The sequence below is a fragment of the Tinamus guttatus genome, unplaced genomic scaffold (genome assembly GCF_059628265.1).
Source record: "Tinamus guttatus ecotype Peru unplaced genomic scaffold, ASM5962826v1 Tinamus_guttatus_pri_ptg000473l, whole genome shotgun sequence".
NCBI lineage: Eukaryota > Metazoa > Chordata > Aves > Tinamiformes > Tinamidae > Tinamus > Tinamus guttatus.
In genome coordinates this window covers 2366176-2391386 of record NW_028289007.1, presented here as the reverse complement: position 1 = coordinate 2391386, position 25211 = coordinate 2366176, and the positions used below count along the sequence as shown (strand labels likewise).

Sequence of the window (25211 nt, the reverse complement as noted above, 5' to 3'; positions counted from 1 at the left end):
AACATTAGGAAATGTTAGATGGTTCAGAAATTCAACATCGTTTGACGTGGAGAACAAGAGGTTTTTTGTTGTGTTTATTGCTTTTTTTTCTCCTTAAAGTAAATAATGGACCACACATATATATTCAGGAGCAAAGCCCTGAGTTTTGGGGGTGACAGACTTTTTTGGTCTTTTCCTTCAAACGGCATGAAATCTGCCAATATAAAATTCTTCTTCTATGTTGTTCTAAGTGTTGCTCTATGAGCATAATATAACCACAGATATGTGAAAATCTTTTTTCTTTTAGAGGAGAAAAAATATAAAAGTAGAGGTTATAGGGAGATAAGACTGGTGCTGTTGATGATAATTTTATAATATAATATATGCATTGTCAACACCTCATGCAGTGACTGACCAGTTATTTCTCTGCTTTCACTGTGGACTAATGTTAGGGTAATACTATTTTCTATTCACTGTTTTATAATGCTGGAACAAAGCTTGCACTTTTGCTGAGGCACAGATTTAATGTCAATAAAAATATGTAAATACAAATGAAAGGCATTTGCTTCCTTTTTTCAATCTCATGTATTTGATATCATAGCAGATGCATTTAATAAAACTTGGCATCAACAATGCGATTCTTCTAAGTTAAGTTGGTAAGGAGGTCGGACAACTCGCAGGAAGTGAGCCTACCCCTTATTCATTTGTTGGAAGCCCATCATGTTGGCAAATTCAGCCTCAGAAGAAGAAGTCATTCTAGAGTCTAATATAAGATTGAAATACAAATGGCCTGTTACAAATGGTATCGGGATTTTTGACAAGTGTTTTAGATGTTGGTAGGTTTATTGCCAAATACAGAAAAACTTAAAACATACCGGGAGAGGAAAAAATAAAAAGGGGAGGGGAGAGGGGTAACAAACCACAAGCCGAGTTTCTTGGCAATGACTATTAAATGGTTGATCACATTTATTTTACTTTGTTAGGAATGATTGCAACTTTAATATTGCACTTGGAATCTTCTATTTCTATATGTGCACACTGCTTTCCAGGAGAGGGCAGTCCATATCCAAGACCTAGGATCAGTTTCTTTCCATTATATCATTCATCCAAGAAATATAATTAGAAACTCGGACATAAACACCAGGTTTCATGGGTTGGGCACATCCAAGACCCCAAGAAGTGACTCCATGTTGGACAAATCTATCTTGGTCAAGACAGACTAGAGGTCCTCCGCTGTCCCCCTAAACAGAGTAAGAAAAAACAGAATAACTCTCAGTGACAGTTCAACATGCAAAGAGTGGAATTGTCACAGGAGGCACAGAAATAGAAATACCTCTTACACGTGAGGCCTACACATGTCATAAAAACACGCCTGACCTTTAGCCAGAGAAGACTGTGGTGAACACTTTGCGACTTCATCTCTTCTTCTTACTCAAGAATAACATTTATTTTGGAAGTAAGGGGATTTGGTCAGAGGGAATCTGACTGCCCTTAGCAATTCTTAAACTTCCTCCTTCAGTCTTTTCTCTGGTGTTTATGGCTTCCTGTTTTTACTAGGTGATCCAAGACAAACCGCGTGCACATGTTCAAACCATATTCCTAAGACATGAATGCGCATCGCTCCATGGCCTGCTTGCCCATCACAGATCTTGCATACAGGGAATCTGTGCTGCTGAGGCAGGTCAGCACTTGTTTTCAGACTTCTTTACAGAGTCATTTCTAGCTTTTCAGTGAGGAAAGTTTCCAGCTTGATTAATTTAAGAGCGTTTCTAAGACCTTTTATATACTTAAAGAAACTGAAGAATCTGTATTTCTGAAGAAAGCCTTCATACCCTGCTTGCTGGACATTATGGACAATTACCAACATTATCCTTACTTTTCAAAAACAGGAAAGCCTAGCATACAGTTTCCCTCACATGGAGTGATTTTAAGAGGCACTGACACCTATAAACAAGCAGTTCCTCTGGCCTCTGGTATGTCTGCATGCAGACAATGCATTGTTACTTGATCCTTAGCTGGGATGACTCAGATTGTTGATTAAGATAGCTTAGATATTTGAGATAGTCTAGCTGAGACAAGCAAAATGGTCTGGGAAAAACAAACCATTAGTCATTCTAAGCTACTTTTTGTACACTTAGCCCAGGTAGCCATGTACTACAGGCTCTAGGTTGTTCGCTTACCTGAAAAATTATTTTCACCACTTTGTAACAACAAGTAGGAGAGCAAGTGAAGAGCAGATTCTGTGTGCATTTTTTAGCTCTTATGCCACGTGGTGTGGCACCACATAGATGCTAATTCTGAGCTTCTAAAGCCCAGAAAGCAGAGCACTGTCTGATTTCAGTGGTCTTGCAGTTGCCTTTGATGCACACAAACTTTCTTACCTGGCAGCTATCTGTGCCTCCATGAATATTCCCAGCACAGAGCTCATGATTGTTGACTCTTCCATTCAGAAATTCAGGGCGGTTGCATATTTTATTCTCAATGACAGGGAAACCAGTTTCTTTTAAGTAGCCATCTCCACCAGTTCCTTTGCAAATAAAAAAATAAACAAAACAAGGTAAATTAGAAGGATAAATGAGCATCATTATAGAACAAACCATGATAGGGATAAGTAGTAATGTAGTGGCACAGTCTTTGTGCACTGTGCGTAAGTTTGCTGCACATAACATGAAGTGATACAAAAGTTAGTAGGCTTTAGTTAGTAGGAGTTAGTAAGAAGTCAGAGAAGGTACTGATGCTCTGCTCAAGGCTCTGTGAGAAGTTTTAAAAATGAAATTGCAGTTTGAGTGAGATCTGTGGCAATCTGGGAGAAAAAAAATCACGCAACAAGATAAGCATACTCACCTTCATGGGATCAGGAAAGAACTTTCCTTTTGTTTACTTAAATGCTTACTTTGAGGAAAAGCGGAGTGGACTGAGATATAAGAAATTGTAGATTCTTAGGTTTGATTTTCCTCTTTTTGTACGGGTTTAAGGAGTTTCAATTTACATAGCTCTCAGTGACAGGAAACCAGAGAGAGGCAATGAAAAAAACGAAGAAGCTGGTGAAATTTGGTAAAATATGTATCCATGCAAGTGCGAGCTTGTTTGTTTTTGTTGTTGTTGTTGTTGTTTTCTGATTCATCCTGGATACAAGTATATACTATTTTCTTCTAGGCACATGGAGGTTTCAGAGCTGTTAAGGCTGTCTCACCTTTTGTATCCCCCCAGCCTGTCACATAGCACTCCTCTCTCCCTCCTAACACGGTGTTTTCTTTAGGCAAACAAACAGGGATTACATGGTCGTTGATGACAGCTGGGCTGGGAAAAAAAAAAAAAAAAGACTTATACAGGAAAAGTCGTTCGTGCATTTATCCTTGATACCAGCTTTGGCTTTCTTAGGAGATTTCATACACAATATTTTATTCTCTGAAATTTCTCTGAAATCCTGAGCTTTAGGCAAGGGTGGGGGAAGTGGCCATGAAAAAAAGGATGGGGTCACACTATCCTAACATGGCAGCTTTCACCTCTCATTATTTTATAAAGGTAAAAGCATGTTAGATGAAAGCTGTGATGGGCACAACCCGGCTCCTACTCTGTCACTTCTACCTTTCCACAGAGCAGCTGCCAGACCAGGTCCCTGTTCCTAGCTCTCCCCCTCTCCCAAATCAGTCCTTTTCCTTTCTGAAGCTCTGCAACTGAAACACCTTGGCTTCCCCTGGAGCTTCCACCTAAAGAGAAGAAAGAGAAGCGAGCGGAGGGCCCGTTCTTAGATAGCAGATTGAACCCATTGGGCATAGGAACATACATTCACCCCCACATGCCAGTACACACTGTTTGGTCAAAACACAGGCAAAATCCCTTGTCACATATGAGCAGAGGAGTATCTTAGATGAAATGGTACCTGCTCAATTTCAGCAGAGCAATGTCCACTCCACGTGGCCCCTTGAACAATTTTTCGACTTCTCGTTTTTGCACTGATGACTCTAAAGCTCTTTCTTTGTGTAATCCAAGGAATACTCTGTACGCAGATGGCCGTGATGACCTGTTGGAAATGTTTTCACATAGTGAGCTGATAAACGTACACCCAGGGCATGGGCCACTTATGATGTTGTTGTCCACCTTGTTATGTCAAAATCAGAAAAACAATAACAGCTTTGGCATAAACTTTCTCTCTCATTACTTGCACATGAAACCAAGGCTTGCTATGCCTATTAGTTGGCAAAAGTTACCCGTCACACATTTTTTTTGGTCACAGATTTTAATAAATGTTGAATACACTTGGTTCAACCCAAAACTTTCCAAGAGTCTACAGACGGTTAAAGTCAGTTATTGGGCCCATTTTATTTCTCCTCTGATTTTTCTATATCATGCAAAAAAAAATGTTGTTGCAGGTTATGACAGATACTTACTTCTCTAAACAGTGAGCAGCAGTAAGAACCCACTGTGGGTCTATGAGAGTACCCCCACAAAAATGTAGGCCATAACTGCAATACAGCACAAAGACAGGAAAAGCATGAGTTTAAGAAGATAAGTTTGAGAAGTTAATTCTATTGCACTGTAATTCATGAGGTAAACTGCCATCCTTCTGAAATGTAGGTCTTTACAATCCTATAAATCTATCCTATAGGTATTTATCACAGAACTGGAGCATTCCTTATATGTGAGTGACATTCTTTAAGATTATCACAGCATAATCATTAAATGTATGTCATGTTATTTTCAAGCTTTACTTTAAATATATTTAAGTCTTACGTTATTTTCAAACTAAAAGCAAGATTCCCAGTAGAATGTTGCAACTCCATAGCGTAACATACTATAAGACTTGCAGTTGATATTGTTTCCTGGTTCCTTGACTGCAAAGTCTATTGTAATGCAGAATAGCTATACCTTGTTCGAAGGCTGATTTGCCAGGGCCAGGAGTGTGGATTTGAAATACACCCAGCAACAATCCTTTGAGCACACAGCTTTGGTCTGAACTTGGCTTTTCCACACTCATACTGAGAAGGAGCTGCAGAATAAGAAAGAAATTACTATGGACAGATTCAAAGCATTTGCTTTGAACTCTGAAAAAAACTCTGAAGTGAACCCATTACATTTATCTCTTCACCTTTTGATCCCCTTTACAGGCAATTATACCATAAATCATGTAAATGTTGTTAGATTACCTTCATCTGGAACTCTTAAAATTGTCAGGATCTACTATATTACTTTCAGTATAATGCCTGCAAAATTTTCCCAAGAACATTTTTCACTTGTGTATCAGTTGACAGGTGAGCAGCTGACAAAGAAAAGTGTTAAATTTGAAGAGAATTTGGAACTACAACGAAAAAAATGTGAAAATGTCTTTTTTTGCCCCTATGAAATCCAGCCCAATACTTTCAAGGCAGCAATAATTTTAAAAATACAGTATAGGTATGGAACATAAGTCTTTTTCTTGCTTGCTGCATTTGGGCCTTTTGATTAGAGATATTGAGATGTATGCTGTGGCTCACAGGAACAACTAAGAGGACACAGTGGCAATATTCAGGGCCAGATGCACTTCCTACCCAACGCATGTGGCATACCAGAGAAGGGGAAATCTGTTTTTACATCCAGGTCAGAATCAGAGCCTCGTCACCACTTTTTTCCCTGAAATTTTGTTTGAATAAGAGCATCTCCTGTTCAGGCTAGTCACAAATATCATAGCACTTGGTTATGCCAGGTGACCAAACAGGAGTTTGTTATTCTGTAGTAATAGCCTCTTCTAGAAACACATGGCAAAATCCCCATGAACTTCTGTGGGCTCCATGCTAATCTTGAGCTGCTTTGGGGGATTCCAAGGAATATCACCATTCTTAAGACTTTGAACAATGATTTTGAGCATCACTTTGCTGAAACTTAATTTCCAGTCTAAAGTTATTGCACGCTCTTAGATCAGTCTCAGATTAATCAGTGAATGTCTTCCAGTGTCCAGATAAGTTTATAAGAAAAGGAGACACTAGTCTTTAAAGGAATAATTACGGCACTTGGGAATGTCACAGTAGTCCCAGGCTTTTCTTGGGTCTGTTGTATAACACCAAGGTCCATTCACATCTCCATCAGGATTCCTGCAATACTGTAACAAAGAATGAAGACACCAGCTATTAATGGAGAGACAAAAAAGTCTATCAATGCATATTTCAAAATAGTACTGCATTACACGAGGATTTATTTTTCCACTTTCTTACTCATGAGTGATTCCTTATGCCTTTTAGCAAATGACCGTTGTGTTTTTTTTTTCTGTTTCCTCTGTGAATTTAGAAAGAGGACATAAAAATGGAACTGGTACAACTGTTTTTAGCCAGCAAAATCCACTGGGGCAAGCTAGGACCACTAAGTTCTCAGGAAGTAGAAGAGACCTAGAACAGGGTTTTCTAAAGCTCTAATTTGTCTCTTCATTCTTCTACTGAAGTTAGAAGAACAGTAGGGTCTTTTCACACCTTCTCTGCTTGTGTGACTGTGCAGCAAGCGGGTGCTCTGTAAACTGCTCTTGCACAACTGGGTGATGTCTATCCAACCCCCCTGGGGCACAGAGGAACTCTTCATTTCATCCTGACATAGGATATCCAGCTACCTGAATTACTCTGCTTCATTGGCCATGCTGACCAATCTCCATTCAGCATAGACACCTCACACAACTGCAGACACTCAGAGGTAGACATGTGAATTTAGGTGTGTTCACCTCAAATTGAATCTCACTATCTGTATGTGCCTATCAGACACTCTCAAATACAGCAAGCAAGAGCATTTGAACCCTGTAACAGATCTTCTAACACAATTCTGCTCTTCTAGACCATCTTTACTATCTCTCTCCTGCCCAGACCTAGTGTTCAGTAATGCAGAGAGGAGAAAGGCAAAAAGGAGGAGCATGGGCCACTGTCTGCCACATTGTCTGAAGTTGTCAGGGAAAGTACAAAACAGTTTGAACTCCTGGACTCTGATTTCGCCTTCTCAGTCTCTTTTTGATTTTAGAAATGCCATTAGATATTTTTATCTATCTCCCTTCCTTATTCTAAAACATATGTAATCTTTCAGCAAAAAGGAGATCTTTGCTTCCTTTCACAAAAGTCATTATTTGCTCTATGCAAGAACCAAAAAATTATGTCAAGCAGCTTTTTCAGTTTCCCCACTCTGATCTGGAATTCAGTACAGCCTATGTGATGCCATCAGGTGCTTGGTTAGAGCAAACTCCAAAATCATGCACCCGGAGAAGAAATAGTTCAAACCAGCAACATTCAACAAGCTTTTTGTGTCATATACACAGCTTGCTAAAACCAGGCAAGTATTGTGCAGGAGACATTACAAGTTTTAGCAGCTATTGTCTGGGAAAAGGAGACCTATAAGCAGAGGAGGTATATTAGGACTAGGGACAAGATGGAGGATGAACTGCAGAAAGAGTTAGAGGCATGTATATCCTTGTGAGGTGGCTTATGACAGAAGCTGGAGTGGTAGGTGGGAAGATGTTATCTGTAGAGAATAAGGGTTTCAACTCAAGGAACTCGCACTGAATACTGGATCCCCCACTATCTCACCAAAACACTCAATGCCACTGAAACCTGTGATCTCCAGTTCCTCTTTCAAGCAGAAATCTCTCCAGAGGCAGAGATACTGCCCACACCAATTCCAGATAGCTCTCACCCGTAAGAAGTAACTTGCAATCTGAAGCCATTTGACAGATCTGCTGGGTAGCTGTGTCTCACAAAAGTGGAGACTGCTTACATCAACAAGATCTGCCATGGTCTTACGTTCTTGGACTGAACTGGGAAGAAATTAACCTACAAAGACCCAATATGAAGTATTTGTGGAGGATTAATGAAGAACGGAAAAAATGCTTAGTGACAGTATTACATCAACAGCTGTTTACATTACTATCTAGGCCGGCATCCGGATGAGTTTGGGGAGTGAAATAATCATGGCTATGAGGTGTCTGAGAACTCCATGCTTGGCAAGTCCTGCCCCTTCCAGTTTTTGCTACTGTGCCACGATAATCTCTACCATTACCATTTATACAGTCTGCAAAGAAAGAGAAAAAGGAAACAATTATTAGCCATGAGTCACTAGGTCACATACTTGATATTGGTGAAGCAGAAAGAAAATGTAGTAATTACTCCTAGGTCCAACGTATCCTATATTGTATTATACACAAAGAAAGAAGGCTAGGGCAGTGATAGTGATAGCTAACAATTACATTTTAATTTTATTTTCAAAGCTTTCTTCACAATCATGAAGGTCAGAAATGAAAGGCAGCTTAGATTCATTTGCCCTATCATGACTTTTATAAAGCCTTTTTTTTTTTTTAAAGGGCACTCTCACCTGTCTACCACCATCTTTCATAGCCCGAATTACTGTTTTTTAACTAGCAGAACATAATGGAATAAAAACATGAAAACCACAGAAAACTAATCATCTACTGTATAACAAAACCAGCTGAATTTGGAAAGCCAGCTCTTTTTTAGTGGGAAACAGAGCCCTGGAAATGTAAAGGCATGGCACAGGAAAAGGCATCCCTGGAATAGTTGCCAGCAAAATACAATTGCTTCTGTATTAGTTGTAATTGCTATTAGCACTCCAACAGTAGTGTGGAGTCTACCAACCATCCGTTCCTTGAATTTCCAATGTTTTTGTTGTAATAGATAAAATATATATCCATCCGAAATTGAATACAGAAATCCAGTTATAAAATTCTACAAGATAGTTCAGAAGATAAAGAGGAGGAATATAGTCTTATATTAAATTGCATAATTACTTAGAGTTCCCTGTTTTTCATCTTCATTAAATTCTACATGTATTTTCCATTAAAAATACGTTTTGCTGGTTGCCAGCATTCTTGGGGGAAGAGAGGTGTATTCATACCAGGGTTTGGTTGCAGTGTTGTCTGAGGAGGTTTGGGTAAATTCACTTGCGTAGGATCATCACACCTCTTCAGGTTGCAGTACTCCCACCTCACACTGGGGTCAGTGGTGTAACACCATGGGCGGCTATCGGCATCTGGGTTTCTGCAATAATTCTGCCTCAGGTCCCTACAAATGTAAGCACATTGTATTCCTATCCATGTCAAAGCTCTGAGGGTGACTTGAAAAACATTTTAGAAAATAGGTGAGGTATAGAAGTGGCATATATATTCATTTTTTTTAGGTATCCCAGAAATCCTTTTTCTACTCAGCAAAAAAAAGTAGCATTTGCAGAATACTTAATTGTGCAAATATATATTCACGGATTAATGCTTTTAATAGCAGTTTCCAAATATATATAAGCAAATGTTCATAAACGAAAACACTGCATTCTTTTTACATATTCAATTTTTTTTACATATTCTTTTTTTTGGTGTTTGGAATAAATAAATACTAAATATAAATACTAATAAATACTAAATATTACGCTTAAGCAAATAACCCTTTCCTCTACAAAACTGCAAACCAGCAAGCAAAGACTTATACTCATGAATAAACTTGAGAGTAGAAATAGTTCAACTCAATGTATGAGAAAGTTTATGATAACTATTAACCCTTTTCAAAGTAAAATAAAATTATTAAATAATAATCTAAAACATAATAGTGACACCTGTGGTCTGATTTAAAGCTGGAATGAATAGAAAATCTTAACATATTTTTTTTAGATAATGAAAAGAATCATTTTTGTGGAATAGACTGCCCCCTTCCCCACTATAAAATCATTATTAAACAAAGATCCTGCAAATAAAAATGAGTCCATTAAGAGTCATTGTGCAGTAAAATGCAGAAAGGTGAAGTGAACATACGCGTTTGGGAAGTGTTCTGCCGTTTTATTGTGGCGATGTGGTGACATTGAGTTCCAGGCTTGACATTTCTTTCCCGTGACAGTAAAAGAACTTGTGCCGCGATAACTCACACCATTGCCTCGATAGCACTCCTCACTAATTTGAGCCTGCTCAGGCACATCAACAGCTGTAGTGAATAACAGAAACCAGTCCCTTGCATCTTAATGCTTTGATATTTATGCATGAGCATAGAAAAAAAAAAACATAAAATAAAATTCCAGAATTCTGACTTTCACAGGATGCTCTCTCTCTATGAAATCTTACTCAGACTATATACCCAAAAGGAAGATTTCAAAAACATTTGTGGGAATGTCAAGGATTGCTTACATATGCAAGATTCAATAAAGGCACATCATTTCTATTCTATTCAATAAAAGCACATCACATGGTTTATTTCACTCAGAGCTCCAGAAATGTTCAAATTTGGATCTAAATTTCACAAGAATAGGGAATGCCTGTGGTTTTGATACCAATCTGTGTGTGGAGTAAGCTTTTCTTTTATAAGGAGAATTTTCCTTTAATTATTTTTTATGGAGTCTGTGTTTATTGCCCTTAAATTATCTTAGGTTTTACTTTGAATTGAGTATTTCAGTAAGGGGCAAACGACACTAATTATCTTCTACAAGTTGCATTTAAAAATTTAGGGGTGCACAGAAACACCACTTGGTAAATGGAAAGAACTGCATTACTGTATTTTTTCATAAGCTGGGTGGTCCGTTGGTGACTTAGATTTTCTTTGTACTTTTCCACCAAACTAAAAACACCATCTGGGCTCCACACCAGGCCCAGGAGTTCCACTGATATAGAACAATAATGAGAATGAAAGCAATAATACAACTGATCAAAAATTCACCTGATATTTTCGAAACAAAAACTCAGGATTCCTAACTTCCATATTGTGGATGTCTTTAGTTATGCTTACCAGGGGTCTGTGACTCTGGTCCATCACAGGAAGGTATGGTGCAATATTCCCACCGAGCGGTTCTGTTGGTAGTATAACACCATGGCCTCTGCTCATTATCGGGATTTCTACAATAGTTTTCCTCTAAATTCCTGAAATAGAAATTCGAATTAAAAAAAGCGTCTCATAGAAACATGACAAAAGAGGGGAATGCACATTGCTGCCCAGTTGGCTGTTGTATTTGCAAGCAAATAACTGCTACTGTCACTTACTGATGATTTGGTTTATGGATCAATAACTGCAATGCAGTGGTGTTTTGGAAATGGACAGTCAGATACTTGCTAGGCTGACAGATATACTGAGAGACTGTACTTCACCTAGTACTTTGAGCCCGAAAGAAGTGTATCAGAAACATAGGATGGAAGAATCTAACCACAAGGGAAGATCACTATTATCACTTTCTTAGTCCATATTGCTTCACCTGAACAAGAATAGAATAAAAGGATAAACTGAAGACAGGCAAAGACATTTAAGAAGAGCCTGAAAGCCAAAAGAGGGGACACTAATGCTCAAGAATAAAGAATCAAATTAAAAGTGAAAAAAAAGAAAACTGAGAAGGAGGAGTGAAAGAGGAAATATGTTGTAATGTAAGAACAGTAGAACTGTTATTTCAACAGAGTCGGAGAAAGATGAAGCAACTCTGTGCCTTGGCACTGCTCATGGACGCTGAATAATAAAGAGGTTTCACTTACTTGCAGGGGTAGTTTTCAGGAGTGCGAGCGTGTTTGTGAGGAGATTGAGCACTCCAATGCTGACAGGTATTTCCCGACTCTGTAACAGACACCGTGCCTTGGTAGTCTTCTCCTCTTCCTGACAGACACTGATGCCCTGGTTTAGGGATCGGTGGGGGTGTAGCTGTGCCAAAAAAAAGGAACTGACATTAAGCAGTGTCTTCTAGACATGTAAAAAAAAAATCACTTAGACTTTTATAGTTAAATTGGAATTTTTTACAGGGAGGGAAAATTTTTTACAGGTAGGAAAAAATATTTGGAAGCGTGAAATGTAGAGAAAATACTTGAAACATTTTCACAAACTCAGTCAAATCAGATTGCCAGAAGGTCATTTCCATCCACTTTTTAACAGCATCCCACCAGAACAGAGCTGCAAAATAAGCAAATGGCAATATTGTGAAGAGATCTGGGATGAAAGTGATGGGTACATCAGAAATAGATACAGGCTATAGGTACCAATATAAAGAAAGATGTACTCTAGCTGGTGAGAGCTAGAGACAGTGAGGATGAGGTCTGGAGAAAAGTACGGCAGCAAGGACAAGCCTTCAGCGGAAAGGAAAATCTAAAAACGGAGAACTGAACCAGAAGACCAGAACAAAGATCAGAAGATTTTCAGGAGACAGCTGGTCATGGAGCAACACAGACACACACACACGTTCCAGGCAAAATGACTAGAAATGCTTGTGACAGAAACCTCTACCTAGGAGCTACCAAAGCTCCTTTTTTTTTTTTTTTTTGTTCAAATTGAGCACAGTCTTTTAGTCTGTATTTTATGCTTGAGGTCTCTCTTATTTGTTTTAGATCATTGCAAAATAGCCTCTCTGTGCCCAGATCTCTGTAAGTCAGACTCACTGCAACGAGGAATGTCACAATATTCCCAGCGTTTAGTGGGGCTGGTAGTGAAGCACCAGGGCCGAGGTTCACCATCAGGATTACGGCAATAATTCATTTTCAGATCCTTCTCTGGAAAACTGAACAGAAGAAAATAAAAGTAGAAGTCACTAAGGACTGACTGTAATGACTAGTGTGTCTGTGGCAGAGCGGTCTTCCAGCGACCCTGAAAACAAATCGTTCAACACCGAGTCCCACTCACTTTTCAGGGAGGTATCCATGAGAGTGAGGTTTCTGGGAATCCCAACGCTGACATTCAATCCCAGAGACTGTTGTTGAAATTACTCCATGATAGTTTTCCCCACTGCAATGCATGCACTCCACTGTACAAACAAGCCAAAATGAAGCAAAAAAAGACAGAAAATCACAATGGAATAAGGCTGTAAACATTCACATTGATCTCACCTGAATATCAAGAGCCTAGCCAAAGTGCACAGCTGAAGGACAAGGCCTCTTTGGCAAAATAAAATCTTTTTTTTCTTTTTCCCACAGGAAGATGTCTCTAACTAGTTAATCATATCTATGGTATTCTAATTAGCAAAAAGAAAAAAAAAAGGATTGTATTTTTAAAAGGAGCTAAATTAAAATTATTTAATTTTAAAATCTGTGACTTGCTGCTATCATGTTTTTGACTTTTGCAGTAACAACTGTAATTTGGCCCAATTTTAGAAAAGTAAGAAAATAAAGTAATATACCATCCTTTAACCAGGGAAAAATAACTTGTATAAGTTTTTGGAATTTTGGGGGGGATTATCTTCCTTGTTCGTACTGAAAACCCCTTAAAAATTCAGTGTTGAACTAAATACAGTTTTGGAATAAATGTTAACTTAAAACTAAAACTAAAAATAAATCCACCTTCTTAAACACGTCTTCAAAAAAAAGAGGGAAAAAGAAAGATATATATCCTGACCTTCACACTCTGGAATGTTACAATAATCAAATCTGGTAGCAGGATTTGTTGTGTAACACCAAGGTCCCTTTGCATCATTATCGGGATTTCTGCAGTAGTTTTCCTCCAACCCTGCATCGGGATATTTTTCAGGTGTGTAACTGTAATAGAATTCAAATGGGATTAGACAATCAGGAAAATGTCTTGGTTATTCAGGTGGTTTTGATCTGTAGAAATGAAATCTCTATCTGAGGACCATTTTCTACACGACCTTCATTAGAAATCTCCCTATTACTACTGAGTGCCACAGGTGACAAGTTAGAAGCATCATAGCTAAAGATTTCAAGAAATATGTTGTCTCAAAGGCTAGTAATGTTTTTAATATTTACATTTACACCAGATATTCAGCTTCCTGTACCTTTTGTTCAACTGAGGTACTTTTTAACACACAGAGGAAGATCTCTGTTAGCACATGTTATCACATGCAGGGTGCCCTCTGTAACCTGAACTCTGCGTTACGTCAGTAGGAGGTACTAATAGTCCACAATAGTCCATGCAATTAATCCACGAATTCACTGATAAAATAATATGCCTCCATCTTATCTGTCACATTTTATGCCTTAAGACAAGAGATGAAAGTCTTGTCCTGCCTGGTGAAATTAAAAAAGACTTATTTCCCTTCAACAAAATCAGGTGCTTCCCTGTCCAGTGTTTTGTTTGTTTAAGGACTAGAAAATTTAAACCCAGCATAGCAAAACTGACAGTGTACCGTTCGATCATGTAACCTCAACTACAGTTCTCCGAGTTATGAGTTAGAGACATATAAGCATGGACAGTTATTTCCTAAGAAGAACTTGAACACAAAACAGTCTGTCTATAAACTTACTTACTACATGCGAACCACTTAGAGAAAATCAGAAAAATATATAGGCAAAGATGAAAAAGGCATACTTTGGCTTATGGGGTGCATTATCAGCCCACTTCTGGCATTGCACACCCGTCTGTGTTTTGGCTTCTGTTCCTCTGTAATCCACCCCGTTTCCCTTCTTGCACTCTAAAAGATAAACTGAAATGGCACACACGTGATTAACTGGTATCATTGTGTTTCTGTCAGAACTAAGCATACACAAGATTCCTTTTTCATGCTAACACGTTAGATATATTTAACTATACTCCAAGTCTCTTATATCTTTAGAAACAGAGAGATGGTCAGTGTTGAATTAATTAGTATTGAAAAATTTATGTGAAAGCCCAAAGCTCTTAAATGAGAAGTCCTGGAGAAAAAGATGTAACAAAGTAAGGCTATTTTGATTTAAATCAAGATAGATTTGATTTAAATCAGTAGATTAAAATTATACAATATGTTTTATAGGCACCATAAAAATATGAAAATAATCTCTTTTTATTGCCTCAATGATGTTATTATAGTTATGCTTAGTAATTAAAATTAAGCCTTAAACAGAGCTGTTCAGCCAAAGAAGAGAACAGTACAAAGTCATGGATGCATACACACAGCATTTTACCAGTTTAAAAGTTTAGTGTTTTTAACTTGATCTCACTTGTTACCTTCATACAAGTACACATGAAAATGTTTAATTAAAGTTCACCTTGTCATGAATTAAATTTCATTAATGCACAATATTATGCCGAAACAATGACTCTCCATTTGTAGCATAAGACTGACAACTGGTTGAAGATACACATTACATATGCATTGAGAGTTCTTAGCTTTTGGAAGTCAATAGTGCTTCACATAAAAGAGAGAGAGAGAGAGATAGAGAGAGGGAGAAAGAGAGAATAAATAACATTATGTCTTCATAGAAGTTAAGGGGAGCTCTTATTCCTGACCTCAGTTGGTATTGGTAAACTTGAAAACATAAAACAATAATGAGAGCTGAGGCTCACATGGTCATTTCTTCCAGGCTAAAAGAAGAGGCAATCATAACCACATGACAGCCCTCCAGCCACTCCTGGGAAGACTGAACTGTCACCTTTCCCAACAAAGCATTCACAGCTAAGACCGAGACCAGCTATGTAACGGTCAGCTCCACCAGGGCACAGCTGAAGGAAATGAGATTTCTGCAGATCACTTCAGAGCTTAACTATCTCTGGTTTAGGAAGAGTCACTGCCTGGTAGTGTGGCCTCTGGAGGCTCATCTAATAGCTCCTTTGTCTAAAGTTGCGTGTTGATATCATAGTGCTCAGAAGTAATACTGGCTTTGAATATTCCCAGCTCACCACAGCTATTTTCCCAGGGCTTCATTTCATTGCTTTCACAGACATAACTGGGTAACTGTTGACAGAGCCATGCTGTTGACAAGATATAGCTTGAAGGAAAAGTTGGAAAAAGTCTCACGCTGTACTCCAAAACTGCAGCCAAGATACAGAGAACAAGATGTAAAATAATAGTGAGGAATGTCCATCACCCAAATCTAAAGCTGATGAAAAACCAGCAGACCTTCTGATCCTTACTCATTTGCCCTAACATAGATCACTTGCAGAAATGCCACTCGGTGCAGGACTCATCAGTACAAAACATATATAAGGAATGAACATATCACAAAAAGTATCTATTGCAAGCCTGCTCCACAGTGCTGGTTTGTACAGCTACAAATTCATCGTCTCTGAGTCAAGAGTTCTGTCATCTTTGTTTACTTTTCGAACAGCTAGTAAAAGTTGTTGCTATAAGTCCACAATCCAAACAAACTGGCCATAAGATTGACAAAACTTTCTTAATGTCATTAGCCATTAGTTTAGTAGCAATATAACAAATTGGTTTTGTCAGGCCCTTCTTTTTTGTTCACTGAAGACAGACTTCACCATGTATTTAATTCTATAAAACATAGACTGAATTGAAGGAAGATCCTGATTTTATTTTTTTCGGAAACATTCAGCAACCCTTACTGCCCTCCACTCAAAATTTCCCTCTGCACCGTTCGTATTTCATCAGCCAGTTTCTCCCTTCCGGTTGCAATGAAGAAATCTCACTTCTGGTTGTGACAAACAGATCTATCTTGACAAAAGTGGAAAGAATTAATGCACAAATTTGAAATCACCCAGATCTTCTGTAGGTCGATAGGTAATTTAGATCTGAGTATCTGGGCCTATCTTTAGGACTGCCTTCATTTCAGTAAATTCAGGCAAATTCACATTTCAGGCAAATGTGTAGTTTACTGCCGAAATATTAATTGGAAGCCATTAGGATTCCTCAAGAGTTTTGCAATAAATTAACATTAAAAACCCTGAATCAGTCAAGTGCTGACTCTTTCTGTTTGCACAAACTTGTGACCGTTTATATAACCTTTAGATTTCTTTCTGTCTGATGACAAATAACCAGCTTCGATTCCGAACTCAACCCATGTCTGCTTGGTTAACGATTTACAAACGGGTATAGGGATAACAACTTAAAAATGCAAACTTTATTATTTCTTATTACTTTTTTCCTAACACAGAAAAGGTTAACCTTCTGTTTTACACACAATAGGATAAATAATTTTAAAAAAACCCCCCCCCCAAAAAAAAAACTGATTTTTGCACCAAATGGCATCCACTTCTTTGAAAGCAAAAATAAAAATAAATAACTCTCAAATACTACTTGCTTCTGGTCAGAAAAAATAATGTTCATTTCAGCAACAGTACTGCAAAAACATCTGGACACCTGATTGATAGGAATTTCCTTGAAATATCAGGGTAGTAGCAGCTGCTTGGAGCTCTACCTAAGTAAATGCTACATTTTGTCTTGTGTTCTGTAACACAAGAAAATCAAATTGATGTTATCCTTAGAATGGATAAATGAGTATCTTTTGTTAAGAAGGAAGGAAGGAAGGAAGGAAGGAAGGAAGGAAGGAAGGAAGGGAGGGAGGGAGGGAGGGAGAGAGGAAGGGAAGAGAAGGGAAGGGAAGGGAAGGGAAGGGAAGGGAAGGGAAGGGAAGGGAAGGGAAGAAGGGAGGGAGGAAGGCAGGAAGGCAGGAAGGAAGGAAGGAAGGAAGGAAGGAAGGAAGGAAGGAAGGAAGGAAGGAAGTCACAACTCTGTCCTGCTTTGCACTGGAATCTTGGATATGACACCTAGCTGTAATGAAAAAGTGCATAACCAGAAGAGAAAACAGAACAATTGAAATGAACTTCATTTTTGATGCTTTTAATATATAGATTAATCTTTGATTTCTGTGGGTATATTTTGGTTAATCTTTTAATTTCTGTAGATGAATGTGAAATAATGAAACTGACTTTACATTCCTGCTTTCTCATGGATAGCAGGAGTGCTCAATTATGCAGTTCAAAAATTGTTTTAGAACCCGATCATATGGCTGCTTTTGGAATATGGCAATAGATGTTTTTCAAAGATGCTCAAGAACTTGCATGTTGGACATTTCTTAAAGACTTATTATCTTCAGACAGAATATCAGATCGAATACACTTCAGCCAAATCAACTCCATTTATGACAAAACTGAGTGCCCAAAAAAATAAAAACACATACTAATGGAGAATCCAAAATATCATGACATTCATTAATTACATTAATTAAAAAGTAGATTAGGATAAGAATTTCACCAAATCTCATTAATTAAAGAGTAAAAACATCCTATAGTAATATACAAATACTATAAAAATAGATGATTTTTAATAGAAGCATAGTTAATACCCATAATCCTTCCAACAGTGTATGAAAATAAAACAATATTGATTTGAGTCCTCCCCAGTAAACTGTGATTTTTTTTAGATATATATGTGAATTTTTCTGGTAGTTCTCATCAGGCTTTCAGTGGACAAAGGTCCATCACAAAAACCATCACCAGCACAAGTTCCTAGAAACCTCTGCAGAGGCAGGAAGATGCAGATGCAGCTACAGCTTATCAGGATTGTTTTAAAGAAGCATCTTAAGCATCTGAATTATTCTGAGCACCATTCCTATTCCCAAAGCAACAGTGCCTTGTGGATCCTCCTATCCACATTTACGTACTAGAAAAAATGCTGGACTTCTGATTTGGAAGGAGGCTGGTACCACTTCATTACCAGCCATTGTGGCAAGAAACAGTGGTAAAAGGAAGGCTGACCTGTCCTTTCCACACGACCGAGGGAGGACTCAGCTCCTTGTTTTTACAACAGGATTATGCGAGTCCAACTGGAAAGCAAAGCTCAGTGAAATAATACCGATATAAAGACATACTTCTTTTTTCATAGAGAACTGCATTTGTCCTTCTGAATATTACTGCTCTTTTGGTGTTCTCAGCCAACGTTAAACACTGTTGGTCTTTACTGGTGAATAAGAAGGCCCTGTTGAAATTAAAAGAAGAGACCAATGTAAAAAACAATAATTGAATATATACATTGTACTCTTCTAGTGTTCAGTTATGAATTCAGAATTCTGAAACACATCAGCAAGTATAGAATTCAGTAATGTTTCTCAAATCATTGAGCATCCTAGCTCCCATTTTCAAAGGCGACTTTGAATTCTAAGTCTTTATACCAAATCTAGGTTGAAAGGGAGCTACAAGAGCAAACTACAGCAAGGGAAATAACAGAAGACTTAAAATGTACCAGAGACTGGGGAAGACAGCAACTGCACAAAGGACCTTGACCTTCTTTCAAAAAAAATTAGCTGTCATCCAAGAAGCAAAATATTCTGCAGTAAGTTGAAGCACGTCAGCAGTTACCAAGGAGTAGGAAAAACACAACAAGCCAGCACCTTAATTTACCTCATGATAACTGCTCTGTCTCTTCATACTCAAAGCAATATAAGCACTTTGGAAAATACTGCTATTTGTTTACTCAGTGAATACTTAGTTTATAAGACATCCTGTAAAACTAGAGTGGATGGTGTAACCTGTACATTATTATTTAGGGAAACCTGACAGGCTAAGCAATTTCTGTGTCTGCAGTTTATGAACCAATAATGAACAACAGCAATACAGTAGTCAGTCATTTCTTTAAAATAAGTGCAATTTCCCCTTTTGATGCTGTGTATCCATCTTTTTAGATTTAGAATAGAAAGTTATAGAACATGTCAAAAACTCAGCAGCAGGGTATCCCTGCCTTGAATAAAAACCCTGATAGGGGATCAAATGATGGAAACAACTCTGCAGACAACTTTGGTCAGAGTTCTAAAAGTGTCCACAAAACTGGTAGATCTAGAACTCATGAAGATTATAGAAGAAAACCACTCCATTCTCACACGGGAGAACAATCGCCCACTGCATTTAAGATTATTCCCATTCATTACTACTAATGCCTACTTTACTGCTGAAGTTCACTGGGCTCCACTGGGAATTAAGATTACAAAAGGTTTCACTAAGATAGGAGCCTGAGCAAAGGACGGTGGTATGGACTGGCCAACGCCTTCTGTGCTCCCAACCCTCTGGGCCTGGTAAAATGTAGTTGCAGAGAGAGGGCTTGAGTGGAAATAGGATTTGCAACAGTCAGATGATTAAGGTTTAGATGGCTGTCTATTTCTCAAATTGAACAGAAGTTGCATAACTCTAGTAAAACTCAGAATAATAGTTAAGCTGCAGAGTAACTGGCAATGCAATGAACCTAAGCAATGTCATTACGGCTCTACTAATTCCAGTGAATTATTTATGACTGTTTATGGCAAAAGGAGCATAAAAGCATTTATCAAACCACATCCAATGTGCCTAACTGTGCATTAAGATATCCTAATGTTTTGCAATAAAAATCCAACATAATTTTTGAAATTTCCTTATCAGTTTCTCTTCACTCAAATCTTCCAGGCGTTCAATCTTTACACATCTTTTGTCTTTCTCACAAACTTTGGAAACATATGCTTCTAAAAAAATACCTTCAAAAGTTTGATCAATAAATAAGGTCAAATACTTCATTATCTGTGATGAAACCTATGGAAATCAGCAGAAATTACCTGCAAATAAATTTGTTTTCAGTTTCACATTGCTTCGCACATTCTTCTTCACTACTTGTCTTATAAATTTGCTTCTTTGTGCTAAGCAGCCAAGCCCCCTCTGTTCTTACATAGCCATCTAATGTGTCTCCTAGTGCTAAAAAAAAAGAGAGAAAGAGTTAAAAATGACAATACTGATACTAATACGGTTTATTTCAAATTTTCTTGTCAAATTCTACGTTATCTCAGTAGCATCACTTAATTACAGTAATACAGGGTTAATGGTGACAAAATATGGGTAAATTTTGTGTCCCCTAATATGTTGAAGGGTTGTGTCACTGAAGCAGATGTCAGAAAACACAGTGGAAGGCAGGACAGAGATGTGGCTTGAACAGTGTTTTATATCCTTTTGAAAGTCGTAAAAAGCAGCACAAACCTAATGGATTGGTGGGAATAGAGAAGAGGACCCAAGGAGTGAAAAAAAAACCCCACAGTTTCAATGACTGAAATAACCAGTAGTCCATATTTTGGATAAAGTGGAGAAATGGGGCTCAGAGAGGATGTGAAACAATTACTGTCCAATTCTGATAAGTACTGATAAGAAATATCAATCATTTCATTTTTATCAGACACATCATAGTTGCTTCTCTTCAGAGGGTTATGCAAGGAACAAGCCACCCCGTCATTGGTGTTCATATTTGCTGTTCTTGTAATAACTCCATACTTGAGTTCATATAATAATCAAAGTAGCAGATGTTATTCTCCACTGGAATGAATTAACACAAGACAATAAATTAGTAAGTAAATTAATCAGACAGCCTGTGAGCTACAGCTGCACATGAAATATATTAGATGCTAAAAAGTACAGCTATATAAATCAAATAACTCCCCAAACACTAAACTAACACCCTTCTTGTGAAAAATCTTTTTCTATTTCATCTATTCAAATTCGGATATCAAGCTATTATTACCATCACTTCAATGATTCTAGAAACAAGCTTGTGGAGTTGCCCAAGATGTGTTTTTTCACAGTTTCTCTATCAGATGAAGATATGACTGTACTGACATTTGGCTCTGAGAGTTCCCCAGTCTGAATGGTTTCAACCCCAAACACATACTTTGCCCATGGTCTTTGCAACACATCACAGCCCTGCTCTGCACACTCTTCTTGTGCTTTGCTTTATGCAACTGCTGGACAAAAGTCATGGGGAGGATAAGGCTCTGGCTATCCTTATGGGTGACAGCTTATCCAGCAAAGCAGCAGAGGCAGACTTCTTCCTCCTTTCTCTTCTTCTGATGCTTTGCTTTTCAGCAGTAGCCCAATACCAGCGGAAGAGATAGAAAGCAGGCTCATCCCAGCTTGACCTCTAGCTTGTGATTAGGGGACTCCCCAGGGCCATACGGTTAAATATCCATTAGGTTGAGGAAGGCTTAGCAACTAGTACACCTTCTTCTGGTTTGACACATAGGCACAAATGTTCCCTGATCCAATTAAATTCCTTCACCCTCATCCTGCAAATTAGTGCAGTTCCCAATCATTTTACACGACCAAGACAAAACTAATGAAGTAGACCAAGGGCCAAATTATGCTTCCTCTCATACTGTTGCAAACACAGAGAAGTTCCTGGAGAGTTTCTGCTGGAAGTATGCTGTTGCAGAGTAGGGCAGAGTTTGGCCCTGGGTCCCTAGTCTTTTGGGTTGATAGTTTAACAGTATGCAGGAAAGAAAACAATAGCTAAGAAAAACAAAATACACTGGAAAATGATAGAATGAAATTTTAATATGAGAGGCACAGGACTCACTGACTCCAGTAGTTATTTCAAGCCAAAAAAATGAAACAGAATTAAATTAGAATGAAATCATTTTTTAATGTAGAAGAATGCTGCAATTCTTTCCCCAAAGGACAAGGAACTAAAGAATACCTAATACATTAAAGGGTGGCTTCCAAGCAATCTTAATTTTGTTCTGATCTGACACTTTGACTTGAATCATTATATTTAGAGCACTTAATTTCAGAAATATTGGTTTTATTTGGGTCATAAAAATATATTTTTCCCTTTTATCTTATGATTACATGGTAGAGGACAATACTTTGAGAAAAATAAATATATAAATACATGTAAAAACAACTCAGTAATTTTTCTTCCTCCCAATTTTTCTAAGCTTTTGCAGTTCTTCAGTGTTAAAAAGATGTATTATTGCCTTATTCAAAAAGGCAAATATTTACAGAAATTTGATGAAGAATTTGCAGGAAAAGCAGGCAACTGCAGACCAAAAAGCCCAAATCCCGTAAATTCCTGTCCACACACATAAATATTCAAGAAGTATCTTTTGACTTGAATGAGCCTGTTCACCTGAGAAAACACTGCTTAGAAACTACAATTTGAATTCAAGTTATCTGTTACATTAAATAATCTATCACACGTTATTTTGAGGCATGTCTAATATTGCTATTTCTAAAGCTAACCCTACATCTAGATGCTATAAGTCTATCCATTCATTTTAGTAACGTCTCCAACCTCTTTTATATTTTGCAACCACACAAGACAAATTTGTATTTTATTATTGTTTCTGCATATGGTGCTGGCTTACTTATAACTATATATTTAACTGTATTTGCAATTGTCCATTCATTATAAAAAACACCTAAATGAAGACATGCCATCTGAATTCCCTAGTAAGTTCACTGTTTTCAGTACAAAGATTATTTACTTGAACTTTCTGTAAGAAATACAGTCTATTAAAACACAAAATACATATTTAAAGAGTTTTACTTAGCTTTACAGAGGATTTTATACCACCTTACACAAATGTGTTTTTAAAGCATCTAGCTTACTGCAGGTATTAATACTGACCAGATTTTGCCCCCGTCCCGTACCAAAATGAAATGATTATTTTCCCTGTAAGATTTTGGCTATGAAAAGCGCTGAAACTTTAATATAACTAAAGGCACCCATTTCAGGGACTGTGGTGGGCTCTGCAGCAGATGTTTGGGCTACTCTCCGAGGGTGTCCCCAGTCCTGGCTGTTTGGCAAGACTGAAAGAAGACATTTGTTCTCCACGCAGATGCTGAGGACTGCACTGCTGCTCTTCCTCTGCCTCTACAAACACAGCCTCACTGAGCCCCCTCCTTTCAACCTCTCCTTGGTTTACTCCACAGCCACCCTTGCAGGCCAGGCACCCCGACATCCAGTGGCATACGGGTACGTGGAGACACATGGATTTTGGGACCTACCTTTGCAACATGTAGCTTACGAGTGTTGGGTCCCCATCTCCCCTACTCAAGAGGAAGGCAAAGGACTCTTACCTGAACCGAGTAGAAGAAGAAAGAGGAAGGCAGCTTTGCTAATCCCCATTCTGGTGCAGCCGGGGTGCTGGAAGCTGTGTGTGTCAGTGCACAAAGTTTTATTGACTCACACAGGAGTGAAGCAGCATCAAACAAACAAGGCACTTGGGTTAAGTTAATCATTCTCCTACTTTGTGACCCCCGCTTTTGCCATAATATGGGTGTTCAAACAGCCTTGAATTGGATATATTACCAAAAAAGACTCAATCAATCATTTGTACTGGATGCTGTGAAATATTACAGTTCTCTCTCCTTTTTTTTTTTTTTTTTTCCAGGAGCCAAAATCTGGTCAGTAGGTGCTTTAAGACCAATTTTGTGAAAATTGATATGAAATCATTCATAAAATGCTAAGAAAAAAGCAAGACATAAGTTCAATCCTTTGTTGTCAAAATTCATGTTTCTAGGCAGTGATTAAATTTCTCTTGACATTGTGCTCACTTCTGAGGTCTCAGTGGTAATTTCAGTGATGTGCATTTGCACTGATTTAGATGGACCGATTTCGTGTTTTCCCGTTTAATCTCAGGGTAAGCACTATTATCAGATCCAATTAATGTTAAGCCTGTGAGATAGATTAATTTTACTTTGTGATCAATTAATTATTTCTCTCTCATATTTCCTAAATCTAGGCATTTTCTTTTATTCATTTTGAAAGCAAGACTTAAAGTTATTTTGGTTCAATATTTAGCATGCCATAACTTTAAGTCTATTAGTCATAGATAGCTGTTTAGTGCTTTCCTTCCCAGATAATTAAGCTAATGCTTCATGCTTAAACTCATGTGGTGAGGGTGTCAGACTTTGCTCGTCTATCTCTTACCCTGATTTCAACATCAGCTCATTCTGCATTTCCCAAGTGGCATTTGTCTGGAAAAGCTGCACCGCAGGACCCTTGTGTGGCTTCTCTAGCATGTTAGGTCATTGATAGAGCTTCAAAACAAGTTATTGAATCACATTTACATGTGACTCACCAGTCATATGGGGACTGCATTCTGGATAAAGAATCACAGAATCACAGAATGGTTGAGGTTGGAAGGGACCTCTTGAGATGATCTAGTCCAATCCCCATGCTCAAGCAGGGACACCTACAGCACGTGGCACAGGGTGGTGTCCAGGTGGATTTTGAAGATCTCTATTAGAAGGAGACTACACAGCTTCTCTGGGCAGCCAGTTCCAGGGCTCTGACACCCGCATAGGAAAGTTCTTCCTCATATGGAGGTGGAACTTCCTGTGTTTCAACTTGCACCCATTACCCCTTGTCCTCACTGGCCACTACCAAGAAAAACTTGGTCCCATTCTCCTTACATTCTCCCCTCAGGTATTCGTACATATTGATCAGATCCCCTCTTAATCTTCTCTAGGCTAAAGGCCCAGCTTGCTTAGTCTTTCCTCATACGATAGATGTTCCAGGCCCTTAATCATCTTTGTTGCTCTACACTGGACCCTCTCTAGAAACTTCACGTCCCTCTTGTACCGGGGAGCCCAGAACTGCACACAACACTCCAGGTGCGGTCACACCAGAGCTGAGCAGAGGCACAGGATCTCCTCCCTCGACCTGCTGGCAATGCTCTTCCTGATGCAGGCCAGATCCCATTGGCCTTCTTGGCCACAAAGGCACATTGCTGCCTCGTGGTTAACTTGTTGTCAACTAGGACTCCCAAATTTCTCTCCGCGGAGCTGCTTTCCAGCAGGTCAACCCCTAATCTGTACTGGTGTCTGGGGTTATTCCTCCCCAGATGCAGGGCCCTGCACTTGCACTTTTTGAATCTC

General features: G+C 38.4%; 1 protein-coding gene across 1 annotated transcript; it reads right to left on the bottom strand.

The window, feature by feature from the left end:
* Positions 1-910: 910 nt before the first annotated feature.
* LOC104573400 (plasminogen) lies at positions 911-23472 on the bottom strand. The gene is made up of 19 exons (XM_088532995.1): positions 23409-23472; positions 20123-20258; positions 18416-18522; positions 14199-14313; positions 13269-13408; positions 12561-12681; positions 12320-12438; positions 11429-11591; positions 10698-10828; positions 9737-9902; positions 8833-8999; positions 7844-7992; positions 5962-6055; positions 4849-4969; positions 4371-4445; positions 3863-4003; positions 3173-3279; positions 2361-2506; positions 911-1220 (listed from the first exon to the last, which is right to left on the bottom strand). Exons 1-19 carry the CDS (start codon positions 23455-23457, stop codon positions 1059-1061), a joined length of 2409 nt encoding a protein of 802 aa, XP_088389121.1. The 5' UTR covers positions 23458-23472; the 3' UTR covers positions 911-1058.
* Positions 23473-25211: the final 1739 nt, after the last annotated feature.